The sequence below is a fragment of the Pan troglodytes genome, chromosome 1 (assembly GCF_028858775.2).
Source record: "Pan troglodytes isolate AG18354 chromosome 1, NHGRI_mPanTro3-v2.0_pri, whole genome shotgun sequence".
Taxonomy (NCBI): domain Eukaryota; kingdom Metazoa; phylum Chordata; class Mammalia; order Primates; family Hominidae; genus Pan; species Pan troglodytes.
Window position 1 is genome coordinate 198,057,400 of NC_072398.2, and position 26,995 is coordinate 198,084,394.

General features: G+C 53.1%; 2 protein-coding genes across 5 annotated transcripts; one reads left to right on the forward strand and one right to left on the reverse strand.

The window, feature by feature from the left end:
• The first annotated feature begins 10,942 nt into the window (after nucleotides 1-10,942).
• On the forward strand, nucleotides 10,943-17,748 carry TMEM54 (transmembrane protein 54). 2 transcript variants are annotated; one of them, XM_016958575.4, is made up of 6 exons: nucleotides 10,943-11,122; nucleotides 14,024-14,217; nucleotides 16,374-16,433; nucleotides 16,600-16,788; nucleotides 16,904-17,038; nucleotides 17,410-17,748. In XM_016958575.4, exons 1-6 carry the CDS (start codon nucleotides 11,107-11,109, stop codon nucleotides 17,536-17,538), a joined length of 723 nt encoding a protein of 240 aa, XP_016814064.1. In that variant the 5' UTR covers nucleotides 10,943-11,106; the 3' UTR covers nucleotides 17,539-17,748. The 2 variants fall into 2 exon arrangements, with proteins under 2 accessions (XP_016814064.1, XP_016814065.1); XM_016958576.3 differs by having other exon boundaries at nucleotides 10,945-11,122; nucleotides 17,464-17,748.
• On the reverse strand, nucleotides 17,697-26,332 carry HPCA (hippocalcin). Of its 3 annotated transcripts, none has more exons than XM_009453156.4 (4): nucleotides 26,235-26,332; nucleotides 23,078-23,476; nucleotides 18,714-18,819; nucleotides 17,697-18,578 (listed from the first exon to the last, which is right to left on the reverse strand). In XM_009453156.4, the coding sequence occupies exons 2-4, from the start codon at nucleotides 23,453-23,455 to the stop codon at nucleotides 18,481-18,483; spliced, it is 582 nt and encodes a 193-aa protein (XP_009451431.1). In that variant the 5' UTR covers nucleotides 23,456-23,476; nucleotides 26,235-26,332; the 3' UTR covers nucleotides 17,697-18,480. The 3 variants fall into 3 exon arrangements, with proteins under 3 accessions (XP_009451431.1, XP_001155509.2, XP_009451430.1); XM_001155509.6 differs by lacking the exon at nucleotides 26,235-26,332 and adding an exon at nucleotides 25,837-25,942; XM_009453155.5 differs by lacking the exon at nucleotides 26,235-26,332 and adding an exon at nucleotides 24,789-25,235.
• Nucleotides 26,333-26,995: the final 663 nt, after the last annotated feature.

A 26,995-nucleotide genomic window follows, 5' to 3' on the forward strand; every position in this document is an offset into this window, starting at 1 on the left:
AACAACAATTTAAATAGCATTATGTTGTAATAAGTATTACAAGTAATCTAGAGATGATTTAAAGTATATGGAAGGATGTGCATGGGTTATATGCAAATACTATGGCATTTCATACAAGGGACTTGAACATCCAAAAATTTTGGCATCTGAAGCGTTCCTGGAATGAATCCCCTACAGATGCTGAGAGGCGACTGTATATAGGAGTCACTGACACATTGATAGTATAAAAGCCAAGAGTGTGGATGAGATCACTGAGAAAGTGGGTATAGACGAGAAAAGAAGAGGACTTTGACCAAATTCTCAAGTGTGCCATCATGAAGGGTCAAAGAGTGGAGACCTCAAGAAGCCAAAGAATTGTTAAGATATTAGAGTAAGTGGTATGGAAAGATAGAAGATGGGTGTTGGGGGAGTAGGGTGCTGAAATGTAAGGTCTTAGAAGTAGTATAGTTACTGATGATAACGAGGTCAAAGATTTGACCTTAGAATGGGCCATTGAGGACTGGACTTAGAGGTCCAGGAGGGAGAAATCAACTTAGAGGGACCAAGAATGAATGGTGACAAAGGTAGGAGGAAAACCTGACGGGTGTGGGGTCATAGAACCAAAAGAAGCATGTTTTGTCTAGGAGCGGCGGCTCACGCCTGTAATCCCAGCACTTTGGGAGGTCGAGGTGGGCAGATCATGAGGTCAGGAGATCGAGCCCATCCTGGCTAACACGGTGAAACCCCGTCTCTACTAAAAATACAAAAAATTAGCCAGGCATGGTGGCGGGCACCTGTAGTCCCAGCTACTCGGGAGGTTGAGGCAGGAGAATGGTGTGAACTCGGGAGGCGGAGCTTGCAGTCAGCCGAGATCGTGCCACTGCACTCCAGCCTGGGCAACAGAGCAAGACCCGCTCTCCAAAAAAAAAAAAAAAAAAAAAAAAGCAGCATGTTTTAAGCAGGAGAAAGTGGTCATTTTGGTTGACCATTGCTGACAGGTTAAGGTGACAACAGACTAGTGTGCCCACTGGATTTGGCAGCATGAAAGATGTTGGCATTCTTGATAAGAGCAGTTTCAGTGGAGTGGTGAGGTTGGGAGCCTAAAGAGAGTGGGTTGAAGAGTGATGAGATTTGAGGAGGGAGGAATGAAGTGGGGAAAACCAGTAGTAGCTGGAGGGCAAGTAGAGTCAAGGGAGGTCTTGTTGTTTCATGTTGTGTTGTTAAGATGTAAATATATAACATGTTTATGTATTGATTGGAATGCTCTATTGGAGAGAGAGAGATTATCTGGTGTTGCAGGAGAAAAAGCATGTAGTTGCAGAAGCAAAGCCCTTGACAAGGTGAGAGTTAGCCTTAGAAAGTAGCGAGAGGACTTCATTTATGGTAACAGGGAAGAAGGCAGAGAGTGTGGGTTCCTGTCTGGTTGTGGTGATACAATCGTAAACAATGCTGCTCTGAACATTCATATACAAATTTTCGTATGAATATGTCTTCAGTTCTCTTGAGAATATACCTAGGAATGAAATTGCCGGGTCATATGATAACTCTATGTTTGTTCGTTTTTTCTTTTTTCTTTTTTTCTTTTTTTTGGAGACAGGGTGGCTCTGTCGCCTAGGCTGGGGTGCAGTGGTGTGATCACGGCTTACTACAGCCTTGATCTCCTGGGCTCAAGTGATCCTTCCACCTCAGCCTCCCAAGGAGCTGGGACCACGGCTGCATATCACCATGCCTGGCTAATTTTTAAATTTTTTTGTAGAGATGGGGTCTCACTATGTGGCCCAGGCTTATGTTTAATTTTTTGAGGAACTGCCATATAGTTTTCCAAAGTGCTTGCACTGTTTTACATTCTCATCAGTAGTACGTGAGGGTTCCAATTTCTCCACATCTTCACCAGCACTTGTTATTGTCTGTCTTTCTGGTTATAGCCATGCTAGTGAATATGAAGTGGTATCTTATTGTAGTTTTTATTTGTATTTCCCTATTGACTAATGATATTGAGCATCTTTTCCTATACTTCTTAGCCATCTATGTTTCTTGTTTGGATAAATGTTTATTAAAATCTTTTGCCTCATTTTCAGTTGGGTTATTTGTCCTTTTGTTGTTGAATCGTAAGACTTTTTTGTGTATTTTGGATACTAGATGTCTATCAGATGTATGACTTGCAAATATTTTTGATGGGTTATCTTTTTACTTTCCTGATAGTGTCCTTTGAAGCACAAAAGTTTTTAATTTCAAAGAAATCATAATTACCTATTTTTCTTTGGTTGCTTCTGCTTTTAGTGTCATAAGTAAGAAATCATTGTCTGATGCAAGGTCACAAAGACTTATGTCTACATTTTCTTAAAAGAGTTTTATAGTTTTAGCTCTTACATTTAGGTCTTTGATTCAGTTTGAGTGTATTTTTGTACATGGTATGAGTTAGGGGTCCAGCTTCATCCTTTTGCATGGGATACCCAATTGTCCCAGCTCCATTTGTTGAAAGACTATTACTTCTCCCTTGAATCATCTTGGCATCCTTGTCAAAACTCAGTTAACCAAGGCCGGGCATGGTGGCTCACACCTGTAATCCCAGCACTTTGAAAGGCCAAGGAAAGAGGATCACTTGAAGCCAGGAGTTTGAGACCAGCTTGGGCAACATAATGAGACTTTGTCTCTACAAAAAAAAAATAATAATAATTGTTTAAATTAGCTGAGCGCAGTAGTATGCACCGAGAGTCTTAGGTACTTGGGAGGTTGAGGCAGGAGGATTGCTTGAGCCCAGGAATTCAAGGCTATAGTGACCTATCGTCAAGCCACAGCACTCCAGCCTGGGCAACAGAGCAACCCTGTCTCCAAAAAACAGAAAAGAAAAAGATCAATTGACCATGTGTGTATTTTTATTCCTCGTTTATTTCTGGTTTCTTTATTTTTGGACTCTCAGTTCTATTCCATTGATCCATATGTCCATCCTTATGTCAGTACCACATTGTCTTGATTATTTTAACTTTATTGTAAGTTAGAATTGGGAAGTGTGAGTTCTTCAACTTTTATTTTCTTTCTCAGGATTGTTTTGATTATTCTGTATCTTCTGTATTTCCATATAAATTTAGGATCAGTTTACCAATTTCTGCAAAAAAAGGCAGTTTTTATTTTTTAACTAGTTTATTTTAGATTTAGGGGGTACATGTGCTTGTAGTTACATGGGTATATAGCATACTGATGGGGATCAGGCTTCTATTGTACCCAGTGTCCAAATAGTGAACATTGTACCTGATAGGTTATTTTTCAACTCTCACCCCTCTCTCAACCTCCCTCCAGAGCAGCTTGGATTTTGATAGGGATTATATTGAATGTGTAGATCAATTTGGGAGAATTGCCATCTTAATGATATTAAGTCTTCCAATTTATGAACTTAGGATGTCTTTCTATTTACTTAGGTCTTCTTTAATTTCTTTTTTTTTTTTTTTTAAGAGATAAGATCTCACTCTTAGCTCACTGTGAACTCCTGGGCTCAAGCAGTCCTTCCACTTCAGCCTCCCAAGTCGCTAGGACCACAGGTGCCACCACACCCAGCTAATTCGCGGGGGAGGGAGGGTAGAGATGGGGTCTCCCTATGTTGCCCTGGCTGGTCTCAAACTGAACTCAAATGATCCTCCCACCTTGGCCTCCCACAGTGCTGGGATTACAGGCATGAGGCAGTGTGCCTGGCCTTTCATTTCTCTCATGTTACTGGTTTTAAGCAGAAGAATATCATGATTTGATTTATACTTAAGAAGATTACTCAGTAGTGGCCGGGCGTGGTGGCTCACGCTTGTAATCCCAGCACTTTGGGAGGCTGAGGCGGGCAGATCATGAGGTCAGCAGTTCGAGACCAGCCTGGCCAACATGGTGAAACCCCGTCTCTACTAAAATTACAAAAATTAGTTGGGTGTGGTGGCGGGCACCTGTAATCCCAGCTACTCAGGAGGCTGAGGCAGAAGAATCGCTTGAACCCGGGAGGCGGAGGTTGCAGTGAGTCGAGACACCCCATTGCACTCCAGCCTGGGGTGCAGGCTGGGGTGCAGACAGAGTGAGATTCTGTCTCAAAAAAAAAAAAAAGGAAGATTACTCAGTAGTGTGGAAAAATAATTGGTGGGCAAAGAGACGCTACATGAACAAGGGCAGAGACAAAGAGGAAGTCACTCATTACATAAATATTTATGGACGGGACTTGGTGATTGACTTTATGTAGAAAGAAAGGGAAGAGTAAAGAACAACTCCCAGGTTTGGGCTTCAGTACATCACGACGCCACCAATTGAGATAGGAAAATATAATTTGTGGGGAAAGATGAAGTGATCAGTTTGTGCCTGCTGAGCTTCAGGTGGTGAAGGGACACCCAGGTGGAAAGGTAAGGTAGTTGGATATCTGAGTCCAATGCTAAGAGAAGAATCTAGTCTGGGAATAGTGATTTGACACTCATCATATAAAAGGAGAGCTGTGAGAGTGCACAAGCCAACTGATGGGAAAAGTAAAGGAAGCAGAAAGGACGCACAGAAAAACTAGGAATTCCAAGGCTGAGCTGATGACAAAAAGTCCACAAAAGGAGACTGAGAAGGAACAACCAGAGAGGCAGGAGGAAGCTCCAGAAAGAGATGCAGGGAGAGTGGCTAATAATAACAACTTAAGGACTGAAATGCTTCCATCGGAATTAGCCAAATTAGAAGTCACTGGTGACCCTGGCAATGACTCTTTTGCTGAAGCTGAAGCCACGCTGCTATGAACTGAAGAGGAAGTGGGAGTTGGGAAGGTGGAGACAGCAAATAAAGATAACTCATTCCAGAGGTTTGCAGGGAGAAAGGAAAAGAAGTGAAAAAGCAGTAACTAGGAATGTAAAGAGGGTCAAGAGGAGGTTGTGCTTTTTAGGACAAAAGAGACTTGGGTGAGTTTATAGGCTGAGGAACGAAAGCAGATGAAAGGGAGAGGATGAGGGATGGAGAGTCCTTGTAGAGCTGGGAGGAATAAGGAGGGAGAGGATTGATTTTATTTATTTTTCTTTTAACCCTGCTTGATTCTATACTGATTTTTAAAAATTTTTTATATGGGCCGGGTGCAGCGGCTCGCACCTGTAATCGCAGCACTTGGGGAGGCCGAGGTGGGTGGATCACCTGAGGTCAGGAGTTCAAGACCAGCCTGGCCAACATGGCAAAACCCCATCTCTACTAAAAATACAAAAATTAGCCAGGCGTGGTAGCGGGCACCTGTAATCCCAGCTACTCGGGAGGCTGAAACAGGAGAATCGCTTGAACCCAGGAGGTGGATGTTGCAGTGAGCCGAGATGGTGCCAACTGCACTCCAGCCTGGGTGACAGGGTAAGATGCCGTCTCAGAAAAAAAAAAAAAAAAAAAAATTCTATGGAGGTGAGAGGACTTAGAACAGTGCTCTTCTGACGTTAATGTGCATATGAGTTACATATCTCAAACCTCCCCCCTCTCTCCATCTTGACAGCTACCATTCTGGTCCAAGTCCAAGTCCCCCTACAGGCCTCATCTCTCACTGGGACAACTGAGCTGGACTTCAGACGCTCAACCCTGTGGTTTAGGCTTGGTGGTGAAGAGGCCAGGACAGGGCTAACTGAATGGAAGAAAACAGAAGGGGCCGGCATGGGGAGTCCGATTACGGGCATGCTGCTGGGGAGGACTTGGTGATGCTTGAGGTTGGGATTTCAGAGAAGGCTGTTCTAGGCGTGGCTCTGGAGAGAATAGCTACAGTCATGTGAAGGCCACTGAGGATGGCAAGGAAGGGCCCTGGGACATTCACATGGATGAGCAGGATATTAGGACAGAAACCCAAGTCCCGGATGGATGAAGGGAGGTGACAGGGAAGATAGAAGATGAAGGTGATGGGGAGGCACAGCAGAGTAGAGCCAGGCAGCAGAAGTCTCAGAGGAGAAAGAAAAAGATAACATATGCGCACAGAAAACAAAACAAAACAAAACATAAAGCCAGGCACACGCCTATAATCCCAGCACTTTGGGAGGCTGAGGTGGGAGGATTGCTTGAGGCCAGGAGTTCGAGACCAGCCTGGGCAATATAGTAAGATCTTGTCTCTACGGAAAAAAAAAAAAAAATTAGCCTGGTGTGGTGGCATGTGCCTGTGGTCCCAGCTACTTGGGAGACTGAGGTGGGAGGACTGCTTGAGTCTGGGAGGTAGAGGTTGCAGTGAGTCGACATTGAGCCATTGAACTCCAGCCTGGGCGACAGAGTGAGACTCTGTCTCAAAAAAAAAAGAGGCGGGGGTGGGGGGTCATTGTGGCTCACGCCTGTAATCCCAGCACTTTAGGAGGCCAAGGCGGGCAGATCACCTGAGGTCAGGAGCTCAAGACCAGCCTGGCCAACAAGGTGAAACCCCTTCTCTACTAGAAAATACAAAAATTAGCCGGGCATGGTGGCTTCTGCCTGTAGTCCCAGCTATTTGGGAGGCTGAGGCAGGAGAATCACTTGAATCCAGGAGGCAGAGGTTGCAGTGAGCCGAGATGGCACCTGCACTCCAGCCTGGATGATAGAGCAAGACTCCATCTGGAAAGAAACAAAGAAAGAAAAGAAAGCAAGGAAGGAAGGGAGGAAGGGAGGAACGGAGGAAGGGAGGGGGAAAAGAAAGAAAGGCACAAAAAACTTCAAAAATGTGAATGGAGGTATACAGTCTCGCTCTGACGCCTAGGCTGGAGTGCAGTAGCACAGTCTCAGCTCACTGCAACCTCTGCCTCCTAGGTTCAAGCGATTCTCCTGCCTCGGCCTCCCAAGTAGCTGGGACTACAGGCACGTGCCACCACGTTGGCTAATTTTAGTATTTTTAGTAGAGATGGAGTTTCACCTTGTTGGCCAGGCTGGTCTCAAACTCCTGACCTCAGGTGATCCACCTGCTTTGGCCTCCCAAAGTGCTGGGATTACAAGCATGAGCCACTGTGCCCCGCCTGATTTCTGCTTTATACTTTTCTGTTTTTCTCTCAGTTTTTCTACAATGAGTTTTTTTTCCAGACATGTAAAAGAATACAAAAATTAATGTAACACTCCTATTCACACCATCTAGAATCCATAACTGTAAACATGTCATATTTGCTTTAAAAAAAAAAAAACTTTAGAGCTATAGTGAAAGTCTCCTTTAACTGCCTATTCTTCTCTCAGACAAGCATGGTCAGTTGGTTTTTAGTTTTATATACAGGTATATACATACATAAACTAGAATCTGGTACAGTTGTGTGTGATGGCTTTACTTACATGGAGGAACAGTTCTTAAAATCAGGGAGGGATGGCAACCTTCTTTAAATTGAGGAGGGGATGCACAGGGACTGGCAGCCCGAACCCACCTTCCCAGCTAAGCAGCCCCATGGGAGCCCCTGCCCTGGGGAGATCCAGCTCCCAGCTAAGTGCACGGGCCACACCTGGTTGTTAAATGTACCAGGAAGATAACTGCTATTTGTATTTCTCTGGCTAGCTTCCAATGAACTTTCATATCTCGCAAGTCATTGATGGCTCAAAAAATCTGGGAAACCTGGAAAGAAAATCATTATCCCCATTTGACAGATAGGGAAACTGAGGCCCAGGAAATGGCAGTGAGCTGCCAGGATATCACAGTGAGTTGATGGAGGATAAGGAACTAGAGCTCAGACCTGGAGTTCTTTCCAGAACCTCAGGCCAGTGTGCAGAGGGGTGGAGCAGAGGCCAAGGCTTGCCAGGTAGCTGGCACTGATGGACTTTGGCCACATGGCAATAAGGAAAAGAAGTGGCAATAACTTCAGACCGCTGAGGTTGGCTGATGGCTGGGAAATTATGGTCTGGAGAGAAGCAGGTGGAAAGTTTTCCTTCCTCAGAGGTCCCAGAGGGCAGGCACACTCCTGGGGACTGTGGCTCTCCCCACCCCCAACACACACACACTCAGAAGTCAGGAGCAGCCTCACAGTCAGACAGGTCCAGGTTCAGGTCTCAGCTTTACCACCAATATATGTTGTAGGGTCTTTAAAAAGTCCTTTACCTCTCTGGGCCTCAATTTTCTCATCTGTAAAATGGAGTGATTATCTTTAATTCTGTGTTGTTCCAAGGATAAAAGAGAATCATCATCTATGCATCTGGAAACAAAAGCATTTAAAAGGTCCCCAACCTAATTCCAGAAGCCTCCAGCAGAGGTTAGAGTCAAGAGGACTGCCTGACACTGACTGATAGAGAAGCCACATCCATGCACACACATGAGGTTTGACATCGGCTTTGCAGTGACCACCTGTGCTCTCCGGGGCAGCCCCTGGGAGATGGGCATTGGCATCACAAGCTGTTGGTGGAATGAGGGCAGGGCAGTGGTGATGAAGGGGCCCTTCCTTTCTTTTTATTTTTTCTTTTCTTTTCTTTTTTTCTTTTTCTTTTTTTTTTTTTTTTTTTTTTTGAGACAGAGTCTTGCTCTATTGCCCAGGCTGGAGTGCAGTGGCACAATCTCGGTTCACTGCAACCCCTGCTTTCCGGGTTCAAGGGATTCTCCTCCCTCAGCCTCCTGAGTAGCTGGGATTACAGGCGCCTGCCACCATGTCCAGCTAATTTTTGTATTTTTAGTAGAGATGGTGGTTTTGCTATGTTGGCCAGGCAGATCTCGAACTCCTGGCCTCAAGTGATCCACCTGCCTTGGCCTCCCAAAGTGCTGGGATTACAGGCATGAGCCACTGCGCCAGGCCGGCCCTTCCTTTCTTTTCAACAAAACCAAGGCAGAATTCATTCTAAGACTCCAACTTCAACCATACAGCCATGTGTAAAACAAAAAGCAAAATCCTTCCCGTCACTCTCCTGCATCGCTCTTGGTTATCACTTTGGTGCCATTGCTTGCTATTAGGAACAGTTTGTCCACAAACACCATTAGATGCATGCATATCTTTGCACTCTGGTGCGTAGGATAAAGATCTACAAATGGAATTTCTGGGCCACAGTTACAAGTGTCTGAACATTTTTTTTTTTTTGAGACGGAGTCTCACTCTGTCACCCAGGCTGGAGTGTAGTGGCCCGATCTCGGCTCACTGCAAGCTCCACCTCCCAGGTTCACGCCATTCTCCTGCCTCAGCCTCCTGAGTAGCTGAGACTACAGGCGCCCGTCACCACGCTGGCTAATTTTTTTTTTTTTTTTTGTATTTTTAGTAGAGACGGGGTTTCATCGTGTTAGCCAGGATGGTCTCGATCTCCTGACCTCGTGATCCGCCCACCTTGGCCTCCCAAAGAGCTGGGATTACAGGCATGAGCCACCGCACCCGGCCACAAGTGTCTGAACATTTATAATATGAGTAAGTACTACCCAAATTGCCCTACTAAAAGATTGTCTGAGGACATCAACATTCCGATGCCAGCCCGATGTCTTCATAAACTGCCCCCATCTTCCCTTCCACCTGACAAATCTGTCTCCCCACCCGGAATTCCCTGCACATTATCCCCCTTCAGACAGCAGGTGACAGGGAAGCAGCTCTGCTGGGGGGTTACCAGATGGGATGCCCCGGGGGGCTTCCTAGGAGAAATGGCTCCACTCCCTCCCATGGTGTTAATGCGTTCTCCAAACTCCAGAGGCTCTACATCTGACCCAACTGCCCAACACACACAGCGCCGCAGGTGTCAGCACAGGTGTGCAGAAAGACACACAGACAGTGGACAGCCCCCAGGACAGGCTCCAACCAAGCACCCAGAGACAGCCAGCCAGCCCCTGGCCTCTGGGACACTGCCCAGTGGGGTAAGTGGGGCAAGCTGTGAACAGATGTTGCCCAGTTCCCATAGTGCCTCCAAGGACCGAAAGAGCCCAGGGAGGTAGCCACGGTGTGGCCACTCTACAGAACTTGGGCACAGAGACCCAAGGGGATTCCAGGCTCCTGCCTACTCCACCACTTCCAGCTGGTGGTCTTGGGTGAGTGGTCTGTGGTCTCTGAGCCCAAAGGTGCAGGAATGGTACCTCTGCCAAAGGGATGCTGAGACTAACAAGGGACCTCACTGGGGTCCATCCTGACACATTAAAGGGCTCAGCAACCCAGAGCAGTACTAATAAAGCTCCTACTATGTGCTCTTGCTAGGTCTACACTTTGTCCATACAGACAGTCTGGAGAGTTTCCAAAGCGTGTTGTTGTTGTTTTGTTGTTTTGAGATGGAGTGGCGAGATCTCAGCTCACTGTAACGTCTGCCTCCCGGGTTCAAGCGATTCTCCTGCCTCAGCCTCCAGAGTAGCTGGGATTACAGGCTGGCCCCACCACATCCGGCTAATTTTTGTATTTTTAGTAGAGACGGGGCGGGGGGCGGGGGGGTTTTCACCATGATGGCCAGACAGGTCTCGAATTCCTGACCTCAGGTGATCTGCTTGCCTAGGCCTTCCAAAGTGCTGAGATTACAGGCATGAGCCGCCGCGCCCGGCCGAAAGCGCTTTCTTACCTAATTTTTGTATCCTATTTTGTCTCACCACGACCTTCGGGGACAGGAATTATCCCTGATTTTCCAAGGACGGAACTGAAGGCCCTCCCGACTAAGAAGGAGACTTAAAGCGCCTTTTTCAGCGTGGAAGACAAGACTCGCGGGCGCTAAAGGTAAGCGCAGAGAGGGGAGGCGATTTGCCTGAGGTCACACAGCAGGCAGGGGCAGACCCCAATCCCCAGCAGCTCTTTCACTGCCCCTGCTGCCCCTCTCCGTCCCAGCCTTGGGCCCGGGGGCTTTCCGCCCAAGCGCCACAACCAGGTCACAGTAACCACAGCTACGCCGGCAACCCCCAACTTGCCGCGGGCCCGCGCGGGGCGGCTCCTCAGAGCCTCAGTTTCCCTTTCTAGAGCGGGCCCGCCGCCGCCGGTGGGCTGAGGGAGGGCGGCTCGGCGCCGGGCGGGCCGGGCGGGGCGGCGCCTGACTCAGCGGGCGGGCCACGGGCTGCTCAGCCGGTCCGACCGGCCGGGAGGCGCACGAGCCGCGGGGGCGCTGCGGGGCCGGGCGGCCCGGGGGGTGACGGGAAGGGAGGCCGGCCCGGCGCCGCCCAGCCCCGGGCTCCGGGCGGGAAGTGGGCGAGCGCGGCGGTGCGGGACGCGCGGGCGACTGGCCAGCGGGATGGGAGCAGGGTCCCCCGGCGGCCCGCAGCCTCGGGAGCCGCGCTGAAGCCGGGGGCGGGACCAGCGCGGAGCCGACATGTGTCTGCGCCTCGGTGAGCGACGGGGGGCGCGCGGGAGGCCCCGAACCACCCCAACCCTCCCACAGGAGCGGAGCACTGAGCCCGGAGTCCGAGCCCCCAGGGGGCCAGGCCACCTGCTCTGCCTCTAACTTACTACGAGGCCGGGGTCGGGTCACTTTCCTCTCTGGGCCTCAGTTTCCCCAGCAGTGAAATGGAGGGGAGGAGCGCTGCGGGTGTCTTCTCGATGTGGCTGTAGCGTCTCTTACCCTCGCCCTCTCTTGCCTTTCCTGCGGAGGCGCACGACTGCCCTCGGGGACCCCCGGGTGGGCGGCAGAGGAGACGCTGGAGAGAGCAGCCCCATCTTACCCAGAAGGGACCCCGGGGCCAGGCCTCAGCTTCCCCAGCCTTACAAGGGGCTCCCACTTACATACTCTCCACTCTCCCGAGGCCAGGAAGGAAAGCCGTGGGCAAAAAGAATCAGCAGCGGGGGAGCGGGACTAATGTGCCCCCTCCTTCCACTGCCTGGGCACGGTGATGCTGCTTGTGGGCAGCAGAGTCCTGGGGCATCCCCGCTGTCTAGCCGAGAGACCTTGTGAGCCTCAGTTTCTTTGTCTGTAAGAGGGGGACAGTAGTTCCCACCTCCTAGGACTACTATGAGGATGAGGGCAGCTTCTAAGAGTAAAGCGCTTAGCACCTTGCCGGCTGCGCTGCTATGCGCTCCCACAGTGGTAAGACAGAAATGAAGCCAGCTGGGCTTCATCTGGGAGGCAGCACTCTGGGAGGCCGAGGCAGGCGGATCGCTTGAGTCCAGGAGAGACTAGCCTGGCCAACATAGTGAAATCCGTCTCTACAAAAAATTTAAATAAAGAAAAAAAAATTTAGCCCGGCTACTCAGGAGGCTGAGGTGGAAGGATCACCTGAGCCCAGGAGGCAGAGGTTTCAGTGAGCCACGATCAGGCCAGTGCACTCCAGCCTGGGCTACAGAGTAAGACTCTGTCTCAATCAATTTAATTTAAAAAGTCAAGGACTGCTCCAGGCTCAGTCCAGTGCTCCAGGCACAGCCCCATGCTGGCACCGTGCCTCCTCTTTGACCAAAGTCTTGGTCCTGGGATGCTGTTGTTATTGAGTCCAGCCCTCAGCTGGAAGGTAGACACCGAGCTCCCAGGTAGGTGGGTGGAGGGGGTGAGGTGGGTCAGGCTCCTGCGCTGAAGCTGCCATGCCCCTTCCTGCTTGGCTGGCAGTCCATCTTCACAATGCTATTCCAGTCTCATGGTGCCTGTCCAGCCCATCGTCTGCCCTCTGCTTCTGCTAGACCTGGTTCAGCTCCAGAGGGTCCTGCAGTCTCCAGGGGTCTCAGACACTGGCTGGACCAATACCTCCCCATTTTATAGATGTGGAACTTGGGGCCCAGAGGGGAGGGGCTGGTGCATGGTCACACAGCAAGTCTGTGACTGAATAGCCCCATCCCTTCCTGCTCCCTGGGGACTGTCTCTTGGCACAGCTTGGGACAGATGTCCCAGAGCGTCCAGTGTAGAGATTTCATTTTTTTTTAGACGGGGTCTCTGGCTCTGTAGCCCAGGCTGGAGTGCAATGGCACGATTATAGCTCACTGTGGCCTCCACCTCCTGGGCTCAGAAGATCCTTCTGCCTCAGCCTCCTGAATAACTGGGACTAGAGGCATGTACCACCATGCCTGCCTAATTTTTTATTTTTATCTTTTTGGTAGAGATGGGATCTTGCTATGTTCATCAGGCTGGTCTTGAACTCCTGGCTTTAAGTGATTCTCCCACCTTGCCCTCCCAAAGTGCTGGGATTAGAGGCATGACCACTGTGCCCAGCCTCTTTTTTTCTTTTTTTTTTTTCAGCTGCAGAGCTACCATATATTAAATATGACCAAACCGCTCTACCACAGATGAGGAGAGGGAGGTCTAGGAAGGGACTCAGAGTCACATCCCATCAGAAGCAGCTAAAGAAGGGGATGTTTAGTTCTAGGGCCTGACCACAGTCTTCAAGTCTCAGAGCTGGCTCTAGTGAGGGGCTGGCAGGGCCAGGGGGTGTGGTGTGTCTCCTTGAAGGCAGAGCTAGGACTTATGGGCAAATTTCAGACAGCAGGTCGGGAGCCGGCATGTGCAGGTAGGGCTGGGCAGCCACTTGGCCACTGAGAGCATCTGAATGAGTCCCAGTGTTCTTTTGATCCCAGCTTCCCCCACTCACTCCATCCTGCCAGGTTCCCCCTGCACTGAGAGCTTGCTTTTCCCAGTACCCTCAGGGTACACCACACTTTCCCATCCACTTCCTCATGGACCCACTGAGAGGCAAGGTTCTTCTTCCCATTTTACAGATGGGGACATGGAGATTCAGAGCCTTGAGTTACCTCCCCAAGTCACCTGGCTCTGGGCAGTTCAGTTCAGCAGCAGTGTCAGCATCTGCTGTGTACCAGGCCCTATCCATGAATCTGAGTACCAAGCAGGGCCCAATTCCTGCCCAATGAACTCTGGCTCCTTGTGGCCTGGAGAGTGACTGTGGAGCTCACCGTGGTACCCCAGGGCCTGGCACAGAGCAGACACTCTGTGAACATGTGTAGTGAACACACGAATCAGTGAATGGGGAGCTTAGTGGAAGGATCTCGAAGTCTAGAGCTAGAGACCTGAGCTAGCGCCCCCCACTCATGACCTTGAACACTAACAAGCGCTACTGCTAAGAGCCACCTGTGTGCTTGTCCAGCCTTAGAGTCCCAAGGATTCTCACAAAGGCATCCCGAACCCCTTTTATGGATGAGGAGACCAAGGCTCAAAGAAGACAAGTTACTGGCTCCAAGTCATTCAGAAATACATTTAGAACCCAATGTCCATCACTAGGGCCAGGGCCTCAGCTTCCCCTTCTGCCCAGCAGGATAAGCCCCACGCACAGCCCTGACATAGCTGTCCCCCACAGGAGGCCTGAGTGTGGGCGACTTCCGGAAGGTGCTGATGAAGACAGGCCTGGTGCTGGTGGTGCTGGGCCATGTGAGCTTCATCACAGCTGCCCTGTTCCATGGCACAGTGCTGCGCTACGTGGGCACCCCTCAAGATGCGGTGGCTCTGCAGTACTGCGTGGTCAACATCCTCTCTGTCACTTCTGCCATCGTGGTATGGCCAGGCTGGGAGGGTGGTTGCTGGGAGGAGGCTGGAGGGGGCTTGAAGGGTCTTCAACAGGTCCCCACCCAGAGCCTGTGGTGGTAAGCAGACAGCCTCAAGGACTAACCGTTTGTCTGCCACTTACCAACTGCCCAAGTCACTCAACTTCTTCATCTATCAAATGGAGATGGTAACAGTGTTTACCTCTGAGGGTCCTAATGGGTACTGATGAGATCATCCACACAAAGTGCTTAGCACAGTGTCTGGCATGGCATGTTGTTAGCACCCACTACTGTGAGCTAGGATGATTATTACATCGAGGAATAGCCACAGCACCACTGGACAGAAGAAAGGAGCAGGAGGTGAGCTTGGGAGGGTGCCGGAGGGTTTCACAGAGTGCAGGCCTCTGACCTGGGTATTGATGGATGAGCAGGAGTTCACAGACAGGCTGCCATGACCAGAACCTACATATTGGCATGCTGAGGCTAGCATAGGCAGGAAAGGAAGCTGAGATGGCATTCCGAGTACAGAGAACGGGAGACGGGAAGGTTGGAGGTGGAAATGACTAAGATCTGTTCTGGAGATTCTGAGAAAACCAATTTGGCAGGAGCTTAGCATTAGGCCCGGTCTGTAGCAACTGCTCAATGAATGGTAGCCACGGTTGTGACCAGATATCAGTACCTGTTTGACTAGCACATGAATGGAGGGGTCTGGTAGTCTCAAGTTTCTAAAGCTCTTTCTTGCCGGTCAGCACAAGTGGCCACAGCCTCGGGGGAAGATCCTCCCGCACATCAGTGTCTGAGTTCCATCCCTGCCTTCTCCTGGCTGAGGGACTTATTTCTCTCTCTAGGCCTGTTCCTCCCTTGCAAAATAAAGCTCAGACAGCCTGCTGGCCTCAAGGCTTGGGAGAATGGGGGTCATAGGTCCCAGCAAGAAAGAGAGGCTCTGTTGGTGGGACAGGGCTGGGATGGGTGGATGTGTGCAGGGTCCTTGGAGTTCCTCTAATACTGTTGTGAGGAAGGCAGGGAAGGCAGTGAGCTCAGGGCGAGGAGGTCCACCAGGATGGACTTTGAGCTGGACCACTTCAGCCTTCCCCTCACTTACTCGGTTAATCCTCACTGCTCCCAGCAACTGGGGGCCATTATTATCCCTGTTTCACAAAAGAGGAAACCAAGACTCAGGGATTCACCCAACCTCCTGCTGATACACAGAAGCCAAACCAGATTGGAAACTATTTGTGTCTGACACCAAAACCAGTGTCCTTTCTGTCAGCTCATCCTGCAGAGTGGGGCTAAGCCCACAGAGATGAGGCACTCTGTTGTGGCTCTCATGTGAACTAAAGACATGCTGGGCCTGGAACCCAGCACCCCGTCATACCACCTGCCTCAGATGGGTCTGGCCCAAGCCTGGTCCAGTGAGGAACATCAGGAGGAAGGCTGGCTGGGTGGACCCCAAAGATCCAGAGGGCAGCTGTTGGGCTGAACTGTGGGGTAGCCCCACCCCTTGGGATGGAGGCTGGTTAGGGAAATGTGTGCAAACCTGAGCAGGGCTTGCAGGATCCACACGGGCAGAGGAGCAGGAAGGTGAGAGGGTGCATGGGCAGTGTCCTGAGCAGGCTGTGTATGGGCATCCACATCCAGAGCAGTGAGGGAGGAAGGTAGCCCAGGTAGGGCTGAGAAGCCAACAGGGTTGGGGCTGGGATCTGGTCACTAAGAGCCTGGAATCATTGAAAATACTCCCAGAGATTTAAAATTCTACTCCATAACATGTCTTGGTTTGTTTCAATGTAACAATTTTGATTTTAGTTCCTTGCTAACTGGGTTAGTTTCTTCCACAATCTTTTTCATTCCAGAAAGGGGTGTCCCATGCATACCCTGGCATGCCCCGATGGCCCCAGGATACATGAACCTGCTTGAGACACAGCCTTAGGAGTGGGGACTCATGGAAGGTTGTAGAGAGGGAGTGACTGTTTTAGAAACATCATGTCAGGCTGGACTATGAGGAGGCAGATGGAGATGTGAGGCCCAGGCTAAGCAGCAGGTGAGGGGTGGGGGAGTCTGGAGGGCAATGGTTGGCGCCGGTGAGATCATTATCCCAGAGTGGCCCTGATCCCCCTGCCCCTGTTCCTCCAGCCAAGGAGTCAGGGCTGACTTGAGCCTTCCCTACAGGTCATCACTTCAGGCATCGCAGCCATCGTGTTGTCACGCTACCTCCCTAGCACCCCCCTGGTACGTGGTGCCTCCTGGGATGGGGCTGTGAGGGAAGGGTAGGGGCAGCAGCCACCTGCCAAGGGCCTGGCCTCCTTGGAGAGGGTAAGGCTGACCCTCAGGGAGGCCAGAGCTGCCCATGGGGGCCAAGCACGACGCCCATTGACCAGTGGCCTCCCCCGTCCAGCGCTGGACAGTGTTTAGCTCGAGCGTGGCCTGTGCTCTCCTTTCTCTGACCTGTGCCCTCGGCCTCTTGGCCTCCATCGCCGTGACCTTTGCCACCCAGGGCAAGGCACTGCTGGCTGCCTGCACTTTTGGGAGCTCTGAACTACTGGCCCTCGCACCTGACTGTCCCTTCGACCCCACACGCATTTATGTGAGTACCTAGGCCTGGAGTAGTGGCACCAGGCCCTCGCACGGGTGGGAAGGGCTCTTGGAATCCACCCTCCACCCCCAACTCCAGCCAGCCATCTCTGCCCCATGCCCCGCAGAGCTCCAGCCTGTGCCTCTGGGGCATCGCCCTAGTGCTCTGCGTGGCGGAGAATGTGTTTGCTGTACGCTGTGCTCAGCTCACCCACCAGCTGCTGGAGCTGAGGCCCTGGTGGGGGAAAAGCAGCCACCACATGGTAAGTTCCCTCCACAGCCCTGACTCCCCGAATTTCCTGGGAGCCCCTGCCAGGGTGCCCAAGCTGCTCTGCCCCACCCCTATGTATGGGCCCCCACCTTGAGAAATGGGGCAGAAGTTTTCTCCCCAGGAGCAAAGGGAGAGGCCTGGAGGCTGGGAGAGGTGAGATCTCCCAGCAGAGTCACACAGCTGACACCTGGCTCTCCTAGGGCCCAGGATGAGTCTTGAGGGAGGGGCAGGGGTGTCTGGGCTCGCACTGAGGGCATTGCAAAGGTCAGGCCTGGCTCTTGCAGTGGAGTGGGTAGTGATGCCCCTTTGCCCCCAGAGAGCCTTCCAGCCCTCACCTCCTTCCATTTCCCGGATGTCCTGGAGGAGGAGACCCAGGCTGAGAACCAGTGGGTCTGGCAGCCTCCTGTGTCTCTGCAGATGCGGGAGAACCCAGAGCTGGTGGAGGGCCGTGACCTGCTGAGCTGCACCAGCTCTGAGCCTCTGACCCTCTGAGAGATGATGTCCTGCCCAGGCCCGATGGCCACTAGGACCCTGCAAGCAACTCTGCTCTGTGACCAGGCCAGGATTCCTGGAGCTGGCCTGAGAGGGCTCAATGGACCCTCGGGGACCCAAGTGGGGCTTTCAACCCTCTCCCCCACCACCCAGCCCACTGCACTGAAATGAGACTTTATTCTGAAATTATTAAAAAGAACAGAGATGCTCCATTTGGCTGCATGCAGGGGGGGCGGTTGGGGGGACAGAGGGGAGGACAGGGGCTCAGCCGGGGGGACCGTGCCTCTTTCCCACGCAGGACACTGTGCATGGGGCTCTGGGTGCATCTGCCCATCTGTCTATGGGCCTGTGTGTGTGTGAGAGGCCAAACACAGAGAGCTCCGTGGGTCTGTGTGTATCCAAGTGCTAAAAGGCAGGCTGGCTTTCTGGGACCCACAGCTGGCGGGCTAGTATCCTGGAAGGTTTCACTTGGTGGCTTGGCCTAGGGACCAGCAAGGGCTGGGGTGGGAAGGGTGGCTCAAGGAAGCCTCTTTCTCCAACTCCACACCCCTAGAATCCTTCTCTCCCCTCCAGATAAAAAGTCTCCTCCCCTGGGCATGACTCCCCCCACCCCGCAAGCTGAGACCTGCAAGAAGGGGACTGCCCCTTTGGGGGAGGGGTCTGGCCTCGGGGCTGGTGGGTGGGTAAGGGGGCCTGACTGAGGGGCAGACCAACCCAGCCTGTGTCTCTATTGTTGCCTCTGGGATTGGGGGGTGCTAACCGCTTACTTGCTTTGGCCTGGGGGTACCGCAGGGTTCCCTTTTCCGGAAGCCCCCCACAGGGCAGACCCGGGGAGAAGGGCTTCCCCAATCTGGCCCCCAGCCAGAATACACACAAGGGAGTGGAAGCTAAGAGCCGGGAGGGGGCCGGTGAAGGGAGGGAGGAAGGGGAACCTGGCTCCTCTCAGAACTGGGAGGCGCTGCTGGGGTCGCACTGCAGCAGACGCACGATGGATGGGTCGCTTTTGGCCCCGCGGATGAACTCCTCCAAGGACAGCTTGCCTGCAGGGCGAGGGGAGCGGTGATGGGGGAGGAGGCGGCAGCCTAGCGAGGGGAGGCGGAGCGGGAAAGGGAGGCAGGGAGGGAGGGAGGGAAAGGCGCCCGCCCCGTCCACCCCGTCCCGCCCCTGCCCCTCACCGTCGTTGTTTGTGTCCATTTGGCGGAAGATTTTCTCAGTCCTCTTTTCCGGGGTCGACTCGTCCTCCGGCATCTTCATCACGGACGAAACCATCTTGTAAATGGCCTGGGGGCGGGAGGGGAGGCGAGGAGTGAGAGGAGCCTGCCCGAGCCCCCACCCGCAAGATTCAGAGGCGCCCCCGGCCTCTCTGACGTTTGCTGCCCCCGCCTGGGCAAGGTGGAGTGGGGAATCACGGAGGCGTGGGGAGCCGAGGGCTTCGGGAAGGCGTGTCCGGGAAGGCCTCCCAGAAGAGAGGGCTATCGGGCGGGTCCTGCCGCGCTCCCTTGGAGGGCTGGGTGGGAAAGGAGCAAAGGCGCCGCAGGTGAAAGCTCCGAGCGGGCGCCGGGAATTTGGGGGCGCAGGGGTCAGTAGAGATGTTGGAGGACACCGGGGCCCGACAGTGGAGGGCCTGGAGCGGCGGGCTCAGGAGCGCGTGCCCGGGACGCGGGTCGGGGGTAAGTACCGGGCTGGCACCCGGGCCCAGAGCGGCCCGCGCTCGGTGGTCGAAAGGGGGCGCCGGGCCAAGGGGGCGGCACTGCGCTGCGGGGCCGTCTGCTGCCGGCAGGGGGCGCGGCGCGGGCTGGAGGGCCAGAGGCAGCTGGGCCCAGAGGGGCGGGGAACAGTATGCAAATGAATGCAAATGAGCATCTGCAGCGGGCAGGGACCGCCAGGCTTGGCTAGGCTGGGCTAGGCAGAGGGCGGCAGCCGCCACGTGCAGTAGCTCCCGAGGCGACGTGAAAGAGAGTTCTTGCGCTAAATGTACAGAGCACGTAGGGCTTGGCCTGTAGCCTGGGTCGCAGTGCCATGGAGCTCAAGGACCGAACCTGTCTCCTCAATCTTCCAGCTTTACCCGACCGACACTTCCTCCAAGAAGCCTCCCTTCTCCCATCCCATAAACTTCTGCTGCCTCAGATCCAGCTTCAGCCTCCACACTGGTCTCTTCCAGCCTCTGTCCCTCGGGTCTGTCCCCCATGCTGCCTCTGAAAGCTCTTTCCGAACACAGATCTCCACTGTTACGTCCCCAGCCTGCACACCACCCCCTCACTCCCGTCACACACAGGCCTCCTCTTAGGCCCGCCTTGCACCCAGCTCCTGCTGCTGCTTCCCACTTCTCCTTGGGGCTCAGTTTACAAGCTGTTTTCTTAGGGAGGTCTTCTCCAACCCAGGCTGGGTCAGGGTGCATATGGGCCCAGAGCCTGGCGGACTTTTCCTTTGCAGACATCTCTCCAGAAGTAATTATGTCTTTGCAGGGTTGTTCCTGCAAACATGGACGTCTAGCTAATGCCCATATCCCCAGAACCTGGGACCAGGCAGGGACTTCCCTATTTAAAAGCCATTGGCACTTCCCACTGCCCTCTGTACCAAATTCAAACCATTCAGCCCTTGGGATTTAAGATGCTTTACAATCTGTCCACTGCTGACCCTCCTCCATCAGGTCTCCCCTGGCTGCGTGATTCTGCCAACAGCCAAACACCCCTGGCCCTTCAGATTCTCCAGCATTTACAGTCTTTGCCTGGAATAACAATACTAAGTACCACTTATCAGGGGCCCGCTCTGTGCCAGGTACTTCACATGCACTATTTCTAAACCTCACGCAAGCCCTGAAAAACAGGTATCATGATCCCCATTTTCCAGATAAGAAACTGAGGCTCAGAAGGAAATTGATGGCAGAGACTCGATTTGTACCTGTTCCCTCTTAGCTGCTGGAGGGATGCTTGGGCAGTGTGGGGTGGTGATAATCAGCAGGGCCTTTAGCATTAGACCCGGTCTGTAGTAACTGCTCAATGAATGGTAGCCACAGTTGTGACTGGATATCACTACCTGTCTGACCAGCACATGAATAGAGGGGTCTGGTAGTCTCAAGTTTCTAAAGTTAGATGGACCTGGAGTGGTGTCCTGGTTGAACTACTCACTAACTGTGTAGCCTTGGACATATATGTATCTGTGAGCCTCAGTTTCCTCAGATTAAATGAGATTATGTGTGAGGAACCGTGGCTGGCTAGAGTGGGTGGTCAGTAAACAGCAGCTCATATTATAGTCATTATTCATCCTCCACATCCTCAAGTCTTCCCTGCCACTCAGTCCCCTGGTTCCCAGATGACACCTTTACACCCCTGTCACTGAGCTTGTCAGTGTGACCTACACATCTGTCTCCCCCACCAGAGTGGGAGCCCCAAGAGGTGCAGTCTCTTCCTCTCCAGTGTGTCCACTACCTGGCAGAGGGCTCGGTCTTGAGAAGAACTGGGCCAGTGACCAGTAACCCTGTGATAGCCTTCTCCTGGGCCTCCTAACTAATTGTCTGGAATTGCTGCTTACTCATGGTTTCATGGGAGCCAACTTGTCATTAATCAGGCACTGGGGCTTGCAGATCTCTGTGTGCACCAGCTGTCTGGGGCCCCCGGGCTGCCCTAAAAGAAGCCAGGGCCTGGATAGCAGAGGCCACCAGAAAGGGGTCCTGAGGATGCCCAGGGAATGGGTCTAGCTTGACTGACGCCCGGGCGTGGTGGCTCCAGCAGGATTGGGGTTTACCAGTACACACCAGTGCAGCACACTAAGTGGTAAAATGCCAACATTCCTTCAGATAGTCAGTACCCAGCTGCTGTCCATGTCCGGGTGATCCTCCACCATTCTGGCCACCTGGCCCTACCATCAGGACCCCCAGATCCCCCTACCATCAAGCAACTAAAGAGTCAAATGCCTGGCTCACAGGAGTCCATGGCAAACATTAGGGCTTTCCCCTTTCTAGCCATAGGTATGGGGAGGGCATCACATCTCCACCTGGAGAGCAGGCCCAGACCTTAGCAAGAGGAGAAGCCAAAGTCAAGAGTCCAGCAGTGGCTGGGGCAGCAGTCTGTGGAGCTGAGGAACCAGAAGGGAAAGGATTCAGAGATGCAGAAGGAAAGGGGGCAAGAGCTTGTGCAAAGCTGCATGACAGGATTAGTCAGGGCACATTTCAAAGATGCTGAAAAGGCCCTTCTGGCTAGAGCAGAGGATGTGCAGAGGAGAAAATAATAACAGACAATTGCTAATGTCTACCAAGTACCAATTATATGCCAAGCCTTCCGCTCAAGTCCTTATCTCACTCTATCCCTGCAATAGCCTTGTGAGGCAGGGGATTAACACCCCCACTTTACAGGTGAAAAAACGTGTAAAGGCTTAGGAAAAAGGCAGATAAAATAGAACCAGAGCCCTGGCCATCTTCAAGGCTGGGCTGAGGGGATGGGTGGTTTCTGAAATAAAGCTAACATGCAGCACACTTAAACTTGTACTAACAAAAGGCATTTATATCTGGTCCTTAAATCTCCTTGTGAAGTCAGTATCAGCGTACAGATGAGCAACCTAAGATTGAAGGCCACTTCCAGAACTGGAAGCCAGACCTCCTGGCTATGAGTCCAGAGCCCTCTCAGTAGACAGCTCTAAGTAGTGGCCAGCCAGAGCTTTTCTCCACTTATGTGCTGTGTGATTTTGGGCATATCACCTCACCTCTCTGAGCCTCATGGGGTTGTTGTAAGCACGCACTGAGCTCATGAGCACCTCACTCAATGCTAGGCTCATAGTGGGCCCTCAATCAATTAGTTAGAAGATGGCTGGGTATCCAGATGGAATGTAGACAGTGGTGCCAGATGGCCCACTCACACAGGCTGTGTGGCCTCAAGCAAGTGCCTTTATCTCTCTGAGCATCCGTTTCCTCTGGTGTAAATGAGGATCAACTAGACATAGCTGGACTGTGCTCTGCAGAAATGTCAATTCATAAAAGATAAAGAAAGGATGAGAAGCTATTCCAGATTAAAGGGGGCTAAAGAGACATGAGAACTAGATGCAATGCATGACCCCAGGTCAGGGCCAAAAATGCTATAAAGAACATTATGGAGACCGTTGGCAAAATTGGAATATGGTTGGTAGATTAGATAATAGCATTCTTTCTATGTTAAATATCCTGGCTTTGGTAATCATATTATGGGTTATGTAAGAGAATGTCCTTATTTTTAGGAAATATATCCTAATGTATCCAGGGGTAAAGGGCCAATGTTCAGAACAGCAAGAAAATGTTACACACTAGTGTGCACACACGCACACATACACTGATAATGATGAAGCAACTGTGGGAAAATGTTAATTGGTGAATCTGGGTAGAGGGTATAGGGGAGTTTTCTCAACTTTTCTTTAAATGGGAAATATTTCCTAAAAACAATTTTTAAAATGGGATTGCAAGAATATCCCCTGCCACCACATGCCTACGAGGTCTGCTGAGAGGATCAAAAGGGGTGGTGGGTGCAAGCTGCCAGGCCCTGTGCCTGGCATTCTGAGGGGCCCAGGGGCCCACCTGCACGATCTCCAGCATCTCCTCCCGGCTGATGTAGCCGTTGCCGTCCAGGTCATACATGCTGAAGGCCCACATGAGCTTCTGCTCCAGGCGGCCGCGCGAGGTCACGCTCAGCGCAATGATGAACTCCCGAAAGTCTATGGTGCCATCGCTGTTGGTGTCAAAGGTGCGGAAGACGTGCTCGGCAAACTTGGAGGCGTCACCATAGGGAAAGAAGTTGGCGTAGATCTTCTTGAACTCATCCACATTGAGGATTCCTGTGGGGCAGTCCTTGAGGAAGCCCTTGTACCACTCCTGCAGCTCCAGCTCTGAGAACTCTGTGTTCTCTCGCAGGTCCTGCAACATCTCGGGCCGCAGCTTGCTGTTCTGCTTGCCCATGGCCGCCGAGCCAAGTCCCACCTGGGTCCCCAAGGGGGTCAAGGGCAGAGAGGAGTGATCAGGCCCTCCTGGCTACTAGACACTGCTCCAGATGGGCCCCCCTGCCAACAGCCATCCCTGCCTCTTGTTTGGCCCAGTGAAAGAGAGGAACTGGCCCAAGGTCACACAGCCTAGACCCAGGCATCCTGTATCTATGCCATGCTCCACACCATCTCCCTGGACCATACACTTTCCTGGGAGAGGGAGGAAGGGAAGGGTGGTTCACATTTACTGAGGCCCTTCTAGGTGCCAGCCACTAAGCCTTCACAAATGCACACCAATTCACTTTCGCAACAGGTTGTATGGGGATTTGCCCCATTTTACAGATGAGAAGGCAGGCTTACAGACGTGAGGTGGCTGCTTCAGGTCACACAGCCATGGCATTATGAGGCTGACTCCTAGAGTTGCCCACAGAGGTGCAGAAAAACCTTCTGATCCTCCTCCGTCCTACCCACTGCCTTCTCATTGCCTCACATGTGCCTGCTCAGCACTGAATATACCCGCAGCCCAGACACTGCCCTGTTCTCCCTCTGACAGGTGTGCCCAACAAGAGGCAGCAGAGGGAGGTGTTACTGTGGGCTCCAGAGTCAGATCACCTAGGTTTGAATCCCAGCTCCTCCTCTTACCAGCTATGTGACCTTGGGCAAGTTCCTTAAACTCTCTCTGCCTTATCTTTAAAGTGGGGTAATAACAGTACTTACCTAAGAGGATTGTTTTGGGGATTAAATTAGTTAATATGTGTGAAGCACTTAGAACCATGGCTGCATAGATAAGTGCTACATAAGTGTTAAATAAATAAAAATGACTTACATATACCCAGGTGCCACAAAACTCATGCAAAAACTGCAAATGAATGTATACCGATAACTGTATGCTTCATAGCTCACCAGATCCACACCCTGGATCCCATGCCACTCACGTACCAGCCCACGCCCACCCATGGGTCAGCATGCCTCCACACATGACGACATTCCCTCTGCTCCACAACTCACACGAATCGACACATGGCACCACGCACAACTCCCATACCCTGTGCATCAAGACACACCAGCCCACGACCCCACATGTCTCACACATGCCATCACACGCCAACTCGCATGCCGACACCTCTCACATGGCCAGCTGCACGTGGGACCTTCAGGCACCCTTGCCATTTTTCTTTGTTTTCCTTCTGTTTTCCCAGGGGTGCTGCCAGGTCCCAGGAGAGGGAGCTGCAAACCTTCCCAGACCTGCTCGGGGCCCCTTTTCCAAGGAGACCCCCCCCCAAGCCCATCCAAGCCTCCCCAACACTTACCCTTCATCTAGTCCTGAAAGGTCCCCTGAGTGCAGGTTAGATTGTGGAGGCTGAGTAGAAGGCAATGAAGAGGAAACAGCCAGCCAGTTCTGCACAAGGATGTAGGCGTGTGTGCAGGTGACCCCCACCCACTTGGGGCAAGGAGGGGCTTCCTTATGCATACATGTGCATGAAGCTCTGCACACATGTGAATGGGTGTGTTGTGAGTGCATGTGCTCATGCATGATGTGTACCGCTGGTTTTTGCATTGCATTTGCCTGCCGTGTCTTTCCATCTATGTCCCTGCATGTGCCTCAGATGTGCATGTGATCAGGTATGCACCCGTCACAGCGTGAGGGAATGAGCCCGTGTGGCCATTTGGAGGACCCGTGTGTGTCCTCGGCGGTGTGTCACATGCATGTTTCTGTAAGTTGGTGCCCCTCCTTTCTAGACCAGCCTCTTATGGCCCAGGCTAAGGACCCACCGGACAAGTGAGTGGGAAAGGGCTAAGGAAATGAGAAGGGCTGGGGCATGTCCCTCACTGCCCTCCTCAAGGTCCAAGGAACTGGGTCACCGGGGTGGGGGCAGAGAGATGCGCGGAGCAGGAGAGCTCCTCCAGTGCCCCCTGGGCCCTGCCACCCTCGGAGTTGCCACTCCAGGTTGCAAGAAGATTCAGCTGCCCGCAAAGACCTCCAGTCCCCCATATGGGAAGAACCCCCTCAGCTCGACCTGAGAAGCCAGCCCCGGGGACCCGCTCCAAACCTCCCTCAGCTCTGTCCCCCAGCCCCCGCCTCCATCCGCTCAGCACTAGGACAGCGCCCGGCGCGTGGCCCCTCCTGGAGGGGGCGCTCCAGGGCGGTCGAACGCGGTTCCTAGGGGCCGGCCACTCGGCGGTCAGGACCCTGGAGAGCACCGCGCGCTTCCCAGTCCCCAGCGCCCCCGCCACCCGGGGCAAGGATTCCCGGGAAGCCCGGGAGCGGCGGTGTTAGGAAGCCCTGGACGTAGGCCCCCGGCTCCGGGAACCCCCTGCCCTCATCCGCCGGCCCCGGCTGGAGCTGCCCCCACTCACCCAGCGACGCGGAGACACCGACTGCGCAGGGAAGGCGGCGCTGCTGCGGCGCGCGCGGCAGGGGCGGCAGGAGGGGCGGGCGGGACTGCGAGGGAGACGCCCCGCAGCGCTCACCCGGAGCCCCTCCCCTGGGGGGGTCCCCGCCAGCCCTGGGGGCTGGGGAGCGGCGCGCTGGGCTCCGCCCCCCACCCCCGCCCCGGAGAGAGAAGGGGACGCCCTCAGTTCCCCGGTCCCCCTCGAGGGAGCACCCTGCCCGGGGAGGAGGATCGCGGCGCCCCTCTCCTCGGCACCTCGGCTCTGGTGGCCGGAATGAAGGGACACGGTAGTGCCAAGAGGTCTCTCTCCTGAGCCGGGGGCGATCCCAGGCCACTCCGCCCCGCTTCCTTCCCCATACCCACCTGGGCTCTGAGCCGCACGTCGCTTCTAGGGCCGAATTGGCACCCTGGGCACCCTCCCTGCTCCTGCGCCTCAACTCCCAACTAACGGAGCTGGGAGCGTGGAGCGCCCATTCCTCCAGCTACTGAGGTCTTCGGGGTAGGGGACCAGACACGCCCCCTTCCCCACCTCCACCTTGGCGAGCCGGCCCCCATCTCAAACCCACCACTCCAGACCTCACCCCGACCCCCCTCTCAGAATTAATCCCACCTCCCAACTTTGGTGTCAGCTGCTCCTCCCACTCCCCCCTCCAATCAAGGAAACCCCCTCCCTTCCTCCCTCCCCAGCCTGATTGTGCAGGCCATGACAGGAGGGCAGAACATCTGCCTAGGGATCCTGTGGCACCTACCCACTGCCTGCCGACCGCACAGCTCCTCTCCAGAGTCGATGACCCCTAGCCCAGCTCCTCCTGCCCCCAGCCTCAGCAACATTCTCCGCATGCTGGGCTGAGATTTTGTCCCTTTTCCATTTCTAGGGGTTGGTCCTTATTGTCCCCATGAAGAAATGGGCTCAAAGGGGTTAAGTGATTTTTCCAGTGTGTGCGCCCTCATCCATTCATTCCACAAATACATATAAAACACTAGTTCTGCGGCCAGCATTGTTCTGTCTAGGTAGTGGGACTACAGGCGCAGACAATAAACAATGGACACAATATACATGTCGATATTAGACATGTGTTTTTAAACGTTGGGATTTGGGTGTGGCAGTTAGAATGGTAACTGCC

Excerpts from the sequence above, each read along its gene's own strand:
- TMEM54 (XM_016958575.4), top strand. Across the intron at positions 14,218-16,373 it reads CTGTCACTTCTGCCATCGTG|GTCATCACTTCAGGCATCGC; the intron begins GTATGGCCAGGC and ends CCTTCCCTACAG. Across the intron at positions 16,434-16,599 it reads ACCTCCCTAGCACCCCCCTG|CGCTGGACAGTGTTTAGCTC; the intron begins GTACGTGGTGCC and ends TCCCCCGTCCAG.
- HPCA (XM_009453156.4), bottom strand. The coding sequence starts at position 23,455 with ATGGGCAAGCAGAACAGCAAGCTGCGGCCCGAGATGTTGCAGGACCTG. Across the intron at positions 18,820-23,077 it reads AGATGCTGGAGATCGTGCAG|GCCATTTACAAGATGGTTTC; the intron begins GTGGGCCCCTGG and ends TCCCGCCCCCAG. Across the intron at positions 18,579-18,713 it reads AATGGACACAAACAACGACG|GCAAGCTGTCCTTGGAGGAG; the intron begins GTGAGGGGCAGG and ends CTCGCCCTGCAG.